This window comes from Macaca nemestrina, chromosome 15, assembly GCF_043159975.1.
Source record: "Macaca nemestrina isolate mMacNem1 chromosome 15, mMacNem.hap1, whole genome shotgun sequence".
NCBI lineage: Eukaryota > Metazoa > Chordata > Mammalia > Primates > Cercopithecidae > Macaca > Macaca nemestrina.
The window spans coordinates 27,894,825-27,908,229 of NC_092139.1; the positions used below are offsets into that span (position 1 = coordinate 27,894,825).

Here is a 13,405-nt window from a genome sequence, read left to right on the forward strand (position 1 = left end):
ACATCTGTAGTCCCAGCTACTCAGGAGGCTGGGGCAAGAGAATCACTTGAACCTGGGAGGCAGAGGTTGCAGTGAGCCAAGATCACACCACTGCATGCCAGCCTAGGTGACAAAGCAAGACTCTGTCTCAAAAAAAAAAAAAAAAAAAAAAATTGCGCCGGGATATATATATGGAGAAAGTGCATGCAGAAAAACATTAACAATTGTTGAATTTAAGTGAAGGATATTTTATTTTGAAATTTTTCAAAATAAAAATTGGGAGAAAATGAAAGAAAGGAAAAACATTTCTTCTACTCTCATCATCAAATGGGACACTTAAAAAATCATTGTTTTATTATTATAGAAATTTACAAAGCCATGTACCTGTCACTTAGCTTCAACAGTTATCAACACATGGCAGTTTTGCCTCATCTCCTCATCTACCCACTCATGTCAAACACTGGACTATTTTGAAGCAGATCCTAGACATAATTTTGCTTGTAAATATTTCAGGACCGTTCTCTTTTTTTTTTTTTTTTTTTTGAGATAGTGTCACTCTGTCACCCAGGTGGGAGTGCAGTGGTGCCATCTCAGCTCACTGCAACCTCCACCCCCAGGGTTCAAGCAATTCTCCTGCCTCTGCCTCCTGAGTAGTTGGGACCACAGGCATGCGCCGCCATGCCCAGCTAATTTTTGCATTTTTGGTAGAGGCAGGGTTTTGCCATGTTGGTCAGGCTCGTCTCGAGCTCCTGACCTCAGGTGATCCACCTGCCTTGGCCTCCCAAATTGCTGAGATCACAGATGTGAGCCACAGTGCCTAGCCACCATTCTCTTTTAAAGACAAAACATGTCAACAATAAATCCATACACCTTTATGTACCCATCACCCAGCTCAGCAGTCATCAACTCCAATGCAGTCTTATTTCTCTCTATCCTTCCCCACTCTCCGGATTACCTGGAATTAAATCCAAGTCATTGACAGGAACTTTTATTTTTGAGACAGAGTCTCACTCTTGTTGCCCACGCTTGAGTACAATGGCGCAATCTTGGCTCACTGCAACCTCCACTTTCCAGGCTCAAGCAATTCTCCTGCCTCAGCCTCCTGAGTAGCTGGGATTACAGGTGCCCGCCACCACACCCAGCTAATTTTTTTTGTATTGTTAGTAGAGACGGGGTTTCACCATGTTGGACAGGCTGGTCTCGAACTCCTGACCTCAAGTGATCCGCCCACCTCGGCCTCTCAAAGTGCTGGGATTGCAGGCATGAGCCACTGTGACTGGTCAACTGGAACAGTTTTAAAAGGTTTTTCACTTAAATATTTTAAAAATTTTTCTCATATTACCAAAATAATAATGTACCTGCCTGTTAAGATCATTTCAGTAGAATAGCACTATGTAATTCTTTAACTCTGTGTTTTTATTTTAATGTAACTGAAATGTCATCAAATTGGCAGATAACATTTTTCTGGAGATTTTATACTCTACTGATCCCAAATTGAAAGACGCACGAGAGATTTTAAAACAAATTGAATACCGTAATCTATTCAAGTATGTGGGTGAGACCCAGCCAACGGAACAAGTAAAGATTAAAAAGGTGAGTTATCAGGCATCTTTCCATTAGTGAAAGGTTACCTCTGTCCTCCAAGAGGAAACCACTAACCTATCATGATCCAAAGAAAGTGCCTGCATGGGCTTCATTGAGGCTGTGGTGACCTGTTGTAATGACTTGGTTCCTTCACAGGATATCAGTCTCCCAGATGGCACACACCTGTCTTCTTTAACTCAAATATCTATTTTCACCTCCTACTTGTTGAAGAGTTTTCTCTTTGCCAGAAAGCTATAACACAAGTCATACTTATAACCACATCCTACCTCAATAATTTCTTGGGTTGTACTTCCTCTTGTTGTACTAATAGGTTAATGCCACTTTTTTTTTTTTTTCAAAATGTGAATTTTTTTTTTTTTTTTTTTTTTTGACAGTCTCACTTTGTCACCCAGGCTAGAGTGCAGTGGCGTGATCTCAGCTCACTGTACCCTCCACCTCCTGGGTTCAAGCAATTCTCCTGCCTCAGCCTCCCGAGTAGCTGGGATTATAGGCACCCGCCACCACGCCCAGCTAATTTTTGTATTTTTAGTAGAGACGGGGTTCCACCATGTTGGTCAGGCTGGTCTTGAACTCCTGACCTCATGATCCGCCCACCTCGGCCTCCCAAAGTGCTTGGATTATAGGCGTGAGCCACTATGCCTGGCCACTTTTTACAATTTTTTATAAAAATTGCTCTATTTGTTTAACGGGTGATATTGGTAGGAGCTATATTTGTTAAGGATATCTCTAATCATTTTTCTTAGTTAGGTGCCATTTTCTTAAAGAGAACCTGTTTGTGGCATAAAGGCTTAATGAGGAAAAATGGATTCCAACATGGGGAGTCTTGTGTTTTCTAGGAGGACTATGAATCTCTTCCAAAAGAGGTTGCTGCTGCTAAACCCAGAGAATTGCTGGAAGTAAAACTGGAGGCTGAAGATTTTATAGTGGATGTAAGTAATTAGTCCAGTAATAAACTGAGTGAATAATTTTTTAAAGATAAAGCACTCACCATTATAAAAGTAGTACGTGTTCATTATAATTACTTAGAAAAATGCAGAAAGATAAAAGGAAGTCATATGTGCCCTTATAAAGAGAACCAATATTATTAACCACAAAAACATTTTATTTATGATATTTTGCCATTATTTTTAGTATAATTGTGGTCATGTGATTACATTGTCTATATTAAAATTTTTTAATTACACAAGTAACACATTTTAATTTTTTGTTGTTGTTGCCTGCATACAAACACAGAGGAAAAAGTTGTAGGGCCAGGCACTGTGGCTCACGCCTATAATCCCAGCACTTTGGGAGGCCAAGGTGGGTGGATCACCTGAGTCAGGAGTTCGAAACCAGCCTGGCCAACAAGGCAAAACCCCGTTTCTAGTGAAAATACAAAAAAATTAGCCGGGTTTGGTGGCTCGCGCCTATTGTCCCAGCTACTCGGGAGGCTGAGGCAGGAGGATTGCTTGAACCCGGGAGGCAGAGATTGCAGCAAGCCGAGATCACGCCACTGCACTTCAGCCTGAGCAGCAGAGTAAGACTCTGTCTCCAAAAGAAAAAGAAAAAGAAAAAAAAAAAAGAGCTGGGCACAGTGGCTCATGACTGTAATCCTAGCACTTTGGGAAGCTGAGGCAGGTTGATCACAAAGTCAGGAGATTGAGACCATCCTGGCCAACATGGTGAAACCCCCATTGCTACTAAAAATACAAAAATTAGCTGGGTGTGGTGGTATGTGTCTGTAGTCCCAGCTACTCAGGAGGCTGAGGCAGGAGAATCACTTGAACCTGGGAGGCGGAGGTTGCAGTGAGCCGATACCACGCCACTGCACTCCAGCCTGGGTGACAGAGCTAGACAGCACTGCACCTCAGGCCAATAGTCTCAGCAGATTACACCCTGGACCTTATCATCATTCAAAACTGCCCTCCCTGTAAAATCACTAGTTTAAACATTCTTTTCTCTGTCCACAAACCGCTTTCCTCCTCATCCACGTTTTCCTAGCTCATCGGGCCCTCCAGTTTATTGTGTCCTCACTTTCTTCGAGCTTGTCAGTGGCCTTCTATCTTCATTTCTCTCCACATGTAGGCCGGGTGCAATGGCTCACGCCTATAATCCCAGCACCTTGGGAGGCCAAGGAGGGTGAATCACTTGAAGTCAGGAGTTCGAGACCAGCCTGGCCAACACGGCGAAACCCCATCTCTACTAAAAATACAAAAAATTAGCCAGGCGTGGTGGCCCATGCCTGTAATCCCAGTTACTTGAGAAGCTGAGGCAGGAGAATCGCTTGAACCCAGGAGGCAGAGGTTGCAGTGAGCTGAGATCACACCACTGCACTCCAGCCTGGGCGACAGAGTGAGACTCCATCTCAAAAAAAAAAAAAAAAAAAAGGTATCTTGGATATTGTGATACAGTAATTCACTCATTTTTCTGCAGTTACCCTCAACTCTCTTTTCCTTCTTTGCATCTACCTAGCAGAAGGCCATACAACCTAGATGAATCAAATCTAAACATCTCCACACCTATACCTGGACACATAAATGCTCCTGGATACCATCACCGTACAGGCATATCTATAAATTCCCGGTCACGAAACTAAGCTGGGCCTTCTGGCAGGCTTAGTGTGATTCTCCCAGTCTCTAATAATCATTTCAGGCCAGGCACGGTGGCTCACACCTGCGATCCCAGCACTTTGGGAGGCTGAGGCGGGCAGATCACCTGAGGTCAGGAGTTCGAGACCAGCCTGGCCAACATGGCAAAACCCCATCTCTACTAAAAATACAAAAATTAAGGCCGGGCGCGGTGGCTCAAGCCTGTAATCCCAGCACTTTGGGAGGCCGAGGCGGGTGGATCACGAGGTCAGGAGATTGAGACTATCCTGGCTAACATGGTGAAACCCCGTCTCTACTAAAAATACAAAAAACTAGCCGGGCGTGGTGGCGGGCGCCTGTAGTCCCAGCTACTTGGGAGGCTGAGGCGGGAGAATGGCGTGAACCCGGGAGGCGGAGCTTGCAGTGAGCTGAGATCACGCCACTGCACTCCAGCCTGGGAGACACAGCAAGACTCCGTCTCAAAAAAAAAAAAAAAAAAAATATTAGCCAGGGATGGTGGTGGGTGCCTATAATCTCAGCTACTCAAGGAGGCTGAGGCAGGAGAATCACTTGAACCTGGGAGGCGGAGGTTGCAGTGATCCTGCCAAGATCCTGCCACTGCACTCCAGCCTGGGCAATAGAGCAAGACCCCCATCTCAAAAAGTAATACTACTAATAATAATCATCATCATTTCAAACTGTCCTCCCTCCTCTCAGAACTCCAACCATGCTTCCCACCTCCAGCTATATTCACCCTCATGAATAACCCAACCTTTGACTCTTATTTCCAAGATAAACTATAGGCCATTAGGTAGCAACTCCTTACACCTTTCTCACCAAAGAAACAAGCCTGCCTCCATCTGCAACTGTATTCAGTATTCCCATTTGTATACTGGGGAAACAGCTTTGTTCTTGTCAAGGGCTTAGGGTAATTCTACTTGTGTTCTAGAGAAGTGTTATCCCATAGAACTTTCTGCAGTGACAGAGATATTCTTGGTCAGTGCTGTCCCTTTTCTTTTATTTTTATTTATTTATTTATTTTTTTTTTTTGAGACAGAGTCTCACGCTGTTGCCCAGGCTGGAGTGCAGTGGCGCGATCTCGGCTCACTGCAAGCTCCGCCTCCCGGGTTCCCGCCATTCTCCTGCCTCAGCCTCCTGAGTAGCTGGGACTACAGGCGCCCACCACCGTGCCCGGCTAATTTTTTTTTTTTGTATTTTTAGTAGAGACGGGGTTTCACTGTGGTCTCGATCTCCTGACCTTGTGATCCGCCCGCCTCGGCCTCCCAAAGTGCTGAGATTACAGGCTTGAGCCACGGCGCCCGGCCGATATTCTTGGTCAGTGCTGTCCCTTTTCATAGCCACTAGCTGCATGCGGGTGTTGAGTACCTGAAATGTGGTTGCTGTAACTGAATAACTTCATTTTTTATTGTATTTAGTGTTATTTGTTTATTTTTTTAGAGACAGGGTCTTGCTCTGTTGCCCAGGCTGGAGTGCAGTGATGTAGTCACAGCTCATTATAACCTCAAACTCCTGGGCTCGAGCGATCCTCCCACCTCAGCCTCCTGAGTAGCTAGGACAACAGATACATGCCACCATGCCCAGCTAATTTTTAAATTTTTTGTATAGATAGGGTCTCACTCTGTTGCCCAGGCTGGTCTCAAACTCCTGGCCTCAAGCAATCTTGCTGCCTTAGCCTCCTAAAGTGCTGAGATTATAGGCATGAGCCACTGCACCCAACCAATGTTAGTTTAAACTTTTGTTTATTTTGAGACAGGGTCTCTGTCTGTGTCCCAGGCTGAAGTGCAGTGGCATGATCATGGCTTGCTGCAGCAAAACCCCATCTGTACCAAAAACACAAAAATTATCTAGGTGTGGTGGTGCATGCCTATAGTCCCAGCTACTCAGGAGGCCAAGGTGGGAAGATCGCTTGAGCCCAGGAGGTGGAGGTTGCAGTGAGCTGATATCGCACCACTGCACTCTAGCCTAGGTGACATACCAAGAGCCTGTCTCAAGAAAATCATGAACACCACACTGCTCTTCACCCCTCTCCTCTTTTTCAGGGTCAGACTCATCTTCCCTTACCTTTCTAAGGTACCAAATTCCTCTCCAGGTACTTCTTTCTTGCTGTCTTTTTTTTCCTTTATGTTTTTATTTTATGTATTTTTTAAACTGACAAATGATAACTGTCCCATTTTTATGGGGTACATAGTGTATATAAATGTCTGATGATCGGATCAGGGCAGTTAGCATATGCATCATCTAAAACATTTATCATTTCTCTGTGTTGGGGACATTTAATATTTTCCTTCAAGCTATTTAAAACTATGTAATAAGCCGGGCACAGTGGCTCATGCCTGTAATCCCAGCACTTTGGGAGGCCGAGGCAGGTGGATCACGAGGTCAGGAGATCGAGACCATCCTGGCCAACATGGTGGAACCCTGTCTCTACTAAAATAAAATTAAAAAAATTAGCCAGGTGTGATGGCATGCGCCTGTTGTCCCAGCTACTTGGGAGGCCGAGACAGGAAAATTGCTTGAACCTGGGAGGCGGAGGTTGCAGTGAGCCGAGATCGAGCCACTGCATTCCAACCTGGCGACAGAGAGGCTCCATATCAAAGATAACAAAAAAACTGTGTAATAGATTACTGTTAACTAGGCCGGCCATGGTGGCTCATGCCTGTAATCACAGCACTTTGGGAGGCCGAGGCGGGTGAATCACTTGAGGCCAGGAGTTTGAGACCAGCCTGGTCAACATGGTGAAACCCCATCTCTACTAAAAATACAAAACTTAGCTGGGTGTGGTGGTGCATGCCTGTAATCCCAGCTACTTAGGAGGCTGAGGCAGGAGAATCACTTGAACCCAGGAGGCGGAGGTTGCAGTATGCCGAGATTGTGCCACTGCAGTCCAGTCAGAGCAACAGAGCAAGGCTCTATGTCAAAACAAAGGAAATTACTGTTAACTATAGTCGTAGTCATCCTACAGAACTATAGAACCCTAGAACTTACTCCTCCTATCTAGCTGTAATTTTGTTTTCTTTAACGTCTTGCCTCCTCTGAACAGCCAAACTTCTAAGAGTTGCCTTCTCTTACCTTTTTTTTTTTTTTTTTTTTTTTTGAGGCAGAGTCTCACTGTGTCGCCCAGGTTGGAGTGCAGTGGCCCGATCTTGGCTCACTACAACCTCCACCTCCTGGGTTCAAGCAATTCTCCTGCCTCAGCCTCCTGAGTAGCCAGGACTACAGGTGCCTGCCACCACATCCAGCTAATTTTTGTATTTTTAGTTGAGATGGGGTTTCACGATATTGGCCAGGCTGGTCTTGATCTCCTGACCTTGTGATCCGCTTGCGTCGACCTCCCAAAGTGCTGGGATTACAGGCATGAGCCATCACGCCTCTTACATTTCTGTTTCTCATTTTCTCTGGAATCTTTTTCTCTGTTGCCATCACTATACTCTCTCCAGGATCTCCAGTGACTTCAGAGTTGCTAAATCCGGGAGATAGTTTCAGTACTCTCTGCCTCTGAGCTGTTTCTTCTGCCTGCAATTCTTTTTCTTCTGCCTGCAATTTTTTTTCTTCCCACCTAAGCCTGTTTGTTTCTTGCTCACTTAGTAAAGTCACTTTCCCAGGAAAATGTTTTCAGTCATTGTCCGGGCACCCTAGGCTACATCAGGTACCCTGTTAGAACATTTCAAAGCACTCTTTGCTTTTCAACTGTGGTTGCATACTTTTATAATTATTTGTTGAACTTTAATCTAGGGCTGCCTGGTTTGTGGGGGCTAGAATTTTCTTTACTGATTTTATTTTTGGAGGCAGAATCTCGCTCTGTTGCCTAGGCTGGAGTGCAGTGGCGCAATCTCAACTCACTGCAACCTCCGCCTGCCAGGTTCAAGCAATTCTTGTGCCTCAGCCTCCCAAGTAGCTTGGACCACAGGTACATAACACCATATCTGGCTAATTTTGTTTTGTTTTGTATTTTTGGTAGAGACAGTGTTTCACCATGTTGACCAGGGTAGTCTCGAACTCCTGGTCTCAAGTGAGCTACTGCGTTCGGTCTGGGATTTTATTTTAAAGTGTCCTTGTTGTACCTCTAGTGTCTACCTGTATCTGTCACATAGCAGGGATTGAGTTTACACCATACTTAGATTGAACACACAAGTACATTTCCCATTCTTCCCCAGATTTCAATACCAAATCCCTAAGAGTGGTCATGAACCAGTTATTTTTATTCCATCATGAGTCACCTTATCAACATTCTTACTTCCGAATCCCCAGAAGGCTCTGTTCTATTTCTTTTTCTTTTCTTTTTTTTTGGGGGGGGGTGGGGGGACACAGTCTCACTCTGTTGCCAGGCTGGAGTGCAGTGGTGCGATCTCAGCTCACTGCAACCTCCACCTCCCAGGTTCAAGCAATTCTCCTGCCTCAGTCTCCCGAGTAACTGGGGTTACAGGCGCATGCCACCATGCCCAGTTAATTTTTGTATTTTTAGTAGAGACGGGGGTTTCAGTATGTTGGCCAGGCTGGTCTTGAACTCCTGACCTCATGATTTACCTGCCTTGGCCTCCCAAAATGCTGGGATTACAGGCCTGAGCCACCGTGCCCAGCCTCTGTTCCATTTCTTGTTATGCTCCTACAGCCCTGAATTCAGTTCTCCTGGTTGCTATATGATTACTTATGTATTGCTTTTATTTAGGTTATCAACATGGATTATGGAATGCAAGAAAATAATCCAATTGATCATGTTAGCTTCTATTGTAAGACTGACCCCAACACACCAATCAGGATTACGAAAAACCAGGTAACTACTTAGGCAAAACAAATATACTGTAATGGCATGTAGCAAATCTTTATGGTAAATTAGCATTTTATATGCAAATTAGGTTTTAAGGCGTATCTTTACAATTAAAGTGGGCCTGGCACAGTAGCTCATACCTGTAATCCCAGTGCTTTGGGAGGCTGAAGCGGGAGGATCACTTGAGACCGAGAGCTTAAGATCAGCCTGGCCAACAAAGCGAGACCCCATCTCTATAAAAAATAAAAAACTTAGGCATGGTAGCTAATGCCTGTAGTTCCAGCTACTTAGGAGGCTGAGGTGGGAGGATTGCTTCAGCCTGGGAGGTCAAGGCCTCGGTGAGCTGTGATTGTGCCACTGCACTCCAGCCTGGATGACAGGGAGACCTTGTCTCGAAAAAAAAGAAATAGGAGCCTAGGGACCAGCTAGTATCTCCAATGTGTGAATTCAAGGTGATAGTGAAATCTCTTCATTTTAAAAAGGTTTCACAACTTCTGCCAGAGAAATTTGCAGAGCAGCTGATTCGAGTATATTGTAAGAAGATGGACAGAAAGAGTTTGTATGCCGCAAAACAACATTTTGTTCAGTGGTGCGCAGACAGAAATTTCACCAAGCCTCAGGTAGGTGGCCTGTTACTCACAAACTTTGCACAATTTTTTATTTTTAAGTAAAAACCAAAAATAATTCTATCTGCTGAAAAGTTCCCATTTAAGTTGTAGTCACTTGGTTATGGTTTTGAAAATAAGGTCTTTCACTTTCTTTCCTTTTAAAATGTCTGAATCTGTGTCAGCCAGTGATTTCTTCCTACAGGAGCTGGGAATGGATACTGTTTAGCATTATTGTCCTAATAATAAAAGATAAAAATGTGAACATGTAAATAATGCTTTCTAATGTTGTTCACCAGTGGCCCTGGAAAGTTGTTCAGTGTCTCCATCTTTCAGAGGTTACCAAAGCTGAGTAGTTAACTTGTTTAACATACAATTGATAATAGACTTCATGTTTCTAAACCTGGTTACTTCTGTGTATTAGTTAACTATTTAAATGATCAAGAATGAGAGTAGAGGGAAGAGGAGCCAAGCCACAGTTGCCAACCCTGTAGAGAATGTTGTTAAAATTGTCTCTTACTGACCTACACATAGTAGGTGTCTGCGCAGACAATGTGGCCAGTTGGCATTTATTGACTGAATGAATGAATATAATTGGCAAGCAGGGAAACAGTGCTTTACTGCCTAGTCTGGAACTCTCCCTCACACCTCCCTGTGTGTCAGGTGCTAAAGGGAACAAAGTATAGGGTGAGACATGAAAGCATAGCTCAGGATGTCGGTGCTTTATCAAGTGCCACACGGCATGACCCAGGCAAGATCTCTGAGGATTCAGAGAGTTGGGAGATCTCTGGGAGAAGCCTGGTGAAGGGGCGGGATCTGCTAGATCTAGAAGGCAGGGTTTTTTGGATGAGCAGCAGGGAGAATGAAGGGTATATTTGGCAATGGGAGGAGCATAAACAAAGGCATGAAGCTGGAATGAGCTGAGAGTATTTAGGGGACCATGAGGAGACCTGTCTGTCCAGGGTAGAAAATTATTTTTTTTTAATTCATTCATTCATTCATTTTTTTGGGATGGAGTCTTGCTTTGTCACCCAGGCTGCAGTGACAACTGCACTTACTGCAACCTCTGCCTCCCGGGTTCAAGCGATTCCCCTGCCTCAGCCTCCCAAGTAGGCACGTGCCACAATGCCTGGCTAAATTTTTGAATTTTAGTAGAGACAGGGTTTCATTATGTTAGCCAGGATGGTCTCGATCTCCTGACCTTGTGATCCGCCCACCTCGGCCCCCCAAAGTGCTGGGATTACAGGCTTGAGCCACCGCGCCCGGCCAGAAAATTCTTACTGTTAAGTGTGGAGAGGTTAAATGGGAAGAGTGGACTGGATTATGGAGAACCTTGGATAATTGGCTGGGAGATTCTTTTCTCCGTACAGTGGGGAGGGGATCACCGAGCACATTCAAGAGTTGCCATGCTCTGTAGGATCTGCCTGAATGTGTGTCTGCTCCAACTAGAGTGAAACCCGAGGGAATAAGAGTAGAATTGTCCCTTGGCATCTGTGGGGAACTGGCTCCAGGACCCCCACAGACCCCACAGATAGAAAAATCCACGGAAGCTCAAGTCCCTTATATAAAATGGTGTAGTGATTGCATATGACCTATGCATATCCTCTTTTATACTTTAAATATCTCTAGATTACTTATAAAACCTACTACAATGTAAATCCTATGTAAATAGTTGTTAATACTGTATTGTTTAGGGAATCATGACAAGAAGAAACTCTGTACATGCTTAGTATAGACACAGGCATCCATTTCTCCCCCCCTCACATTTTCTATCTACAGTTGGTTGAATCTGCCCATGGATGCAGAGGGTCAGCTGTATGTCTCTCCTAGGTACTGTGAAATTAAATCACTGAAACTAAATCACTGAGAACTCTAGCTGCAGGTAGACTGGAACTTGGAGAGGCTGGAAACAGAGAGTCAAGAGAGGCTATTAAAGTTTGGCTGTGTCATGGTAACTACTATAAATTTGGTACATTTACTCACTGAGTGAGTATTTTGCCATGCCCTTGTTAGGTACCTGGAATAGTACGTAAGATAGAGAGTTCCTAATAACCCATGGATCCCATTCAGGTTGGGGATAACAATCTAGTTGGGGATAGTAATAATTATTAATTTTACTCCATAAATTAATAATTATAGGAGCATGGTAAGTACTTTGGGTGTAGGGTGAGTACACAGTCTTAGAGGAGGAAAAACAAAGAGGATTTAGCTGGTCTTAGTTGGTCAGGAAAAGCTGATTTAAAGAAGGGCTTATAAACTGAGACCTGAAGGTTGAGTGAGGAGTCGTCTGGGTTAAGGGCTGGCAGCAGGAGGTGGCGGTAGGGGCGGGGTTGAGGCATAGACACCACAGGATTAATTCAGAAGATGAGAAAGAATATGGTGTATTTCAGGAAGGAGCATAGAATGTGGAGGTGTCTGGGGCTTTATGCACAGTCCTGTCAGCCAAGAGCAGTAGGGAGCATCAGCACTGAAGGGTTTTAAGCAGGAAAGTGACATATTTGTTTACATTTATAAAATTCACTAGAATTGAAATTAGAATGAGTGGAAATAAAAAAGTTGGCTATATGCTAGGCATGGTGGCTCACATCTATAATCCTAGCACTTTGGGAGGCTGAGGTGGGAGGATTGTTTGAGCCTAGGAGTCTGAGGCTGCAGTGAGCTATGATCACACCACTACACTCCAGCCTGGTTGACAGAGCAAGATGCTGTCTCAAAGAAAGAAAGAAAAGAAAAGGAAGAAAAGGAAGGGAAGGGGAGGGGAGGGGAGGGGAGGGAAGGGAAGGGAAGGGAAGGGAAAGGAAGAAGGAAAGGAAGAAGGAAGGAAGGAAAGTGGGTAGAAATAGAGATGAGGCTGGGTGCGGGGGCTCACGCCTGTAATCCCAGCACTTTGGGAGGCCGCGGTGGGTAGATCATGAGGTCAGGAGATCGAGGCCATCCTGGCTAACATGGTGAAACCCTGTCTCTACTAAAAAATACAAATTAGCCAGGCGTGGTGGCGGGCGCCTGTAGTCCCAGCTTCTTGGGAGGCTGAGGCAGGAGAATGGCGTGAACCCGGGAACCAGAGCTTGCAGTGAGCCGAGATTGCGCCACAGCACTCCAGTCTGGGCGACAGAGCAAGACTCCATCTCAGTAAAAAAAAAAGAAATAGAGATGAGTTTAAAGACAAATAAAAACTGTCGATTTTGAAATAGACCTTTAAGAACAAGTATCACAGCAATAGAATGACTTTTTTTTTGAGACGGAGTCTCACTTTGTTGCCCAGGCTGGAGTGCAGTGGTATGGTCTCAACTCACTGCAAGCTCCGCCTCCTGGGTTGAAGTGATTCTCCTGCCTCAGCCTCCTGAGTAGCTGGGACTACAGGCATGCACCACCATGCCCAGCTAATTTTTGTATTTTTAGTAGAGACAGGGTCTCACCGTGTTGCCCAGGCTGGTCTTGAACTCCCAACCTCAAGTGATCCACCTGCCTTGGCCTCCCAAAGTGCTAGGATTACAGGCGTGAGCCACCACGCCTGGCCTAAATGATTGCCTTTACTGAGATCAGGAGTTCGAGACCATCCTGGCCAACATAGTGAAACCCCATCTTTACTAAAAATACAAAAATTAGCCATGGTGGTGCACACCTGTAATCCCAGCTACTTGGGAGGCTGAGGCGGGAGAATCGCTTGAACCCTGGAGGTGGAGGTTGCAGTGAGCTGAAATCGTGCCACTGCACTCCAGCATGGGTGACAGAGCAAGATTCCATCTCAAAAACATAATAATGATAAATTTTTTAAATACTGTTTTTAATGGTTCTATCAAGTCAGATCCAGTGTGGTTCAACAGAAGAAATTTAACATGGGGGATGAGATACAAAAGTTCTGG

The 13,405-nt window shown here is 44.8% G+C and overlaps 1 protein-coding gene across 2 annotated transcripts in view; it reads left to right on the plus strand.

Annotated features, from left to right (window-relative positions):
• LOC105496528 (SAM and HD domain containing deoxynucleoside triphosphate triphosphohydrolase 1) overlaps positions 1-13,405 on the plus strand; it is a 61,892-nt gene that overhangs the window by 44,557 nt on the left and 3,930 nt on the right. For both annotated transcript variants that reach the window (XM_071079356.1, XM_071079355.1), the window contains 4 exons: positions 1,433-1,572; positions 2,421-2,513; positions 8,839-8,943; positions 9,420-9,557. In XM_071079356.1, the coding sequence (XP_070935457.1) occupies positions 1,433-1,572; positions 2,421-2,513; positions 8,839-8,943; positions 9,420-9,557 (476 nt within the window). The remainder of the gene's footprint in view (positions 1-1,432; positions 1,573-2,420; positions 2,514-8,838; positions 8,944-9,419; positions 9,558-13,405) is intronic.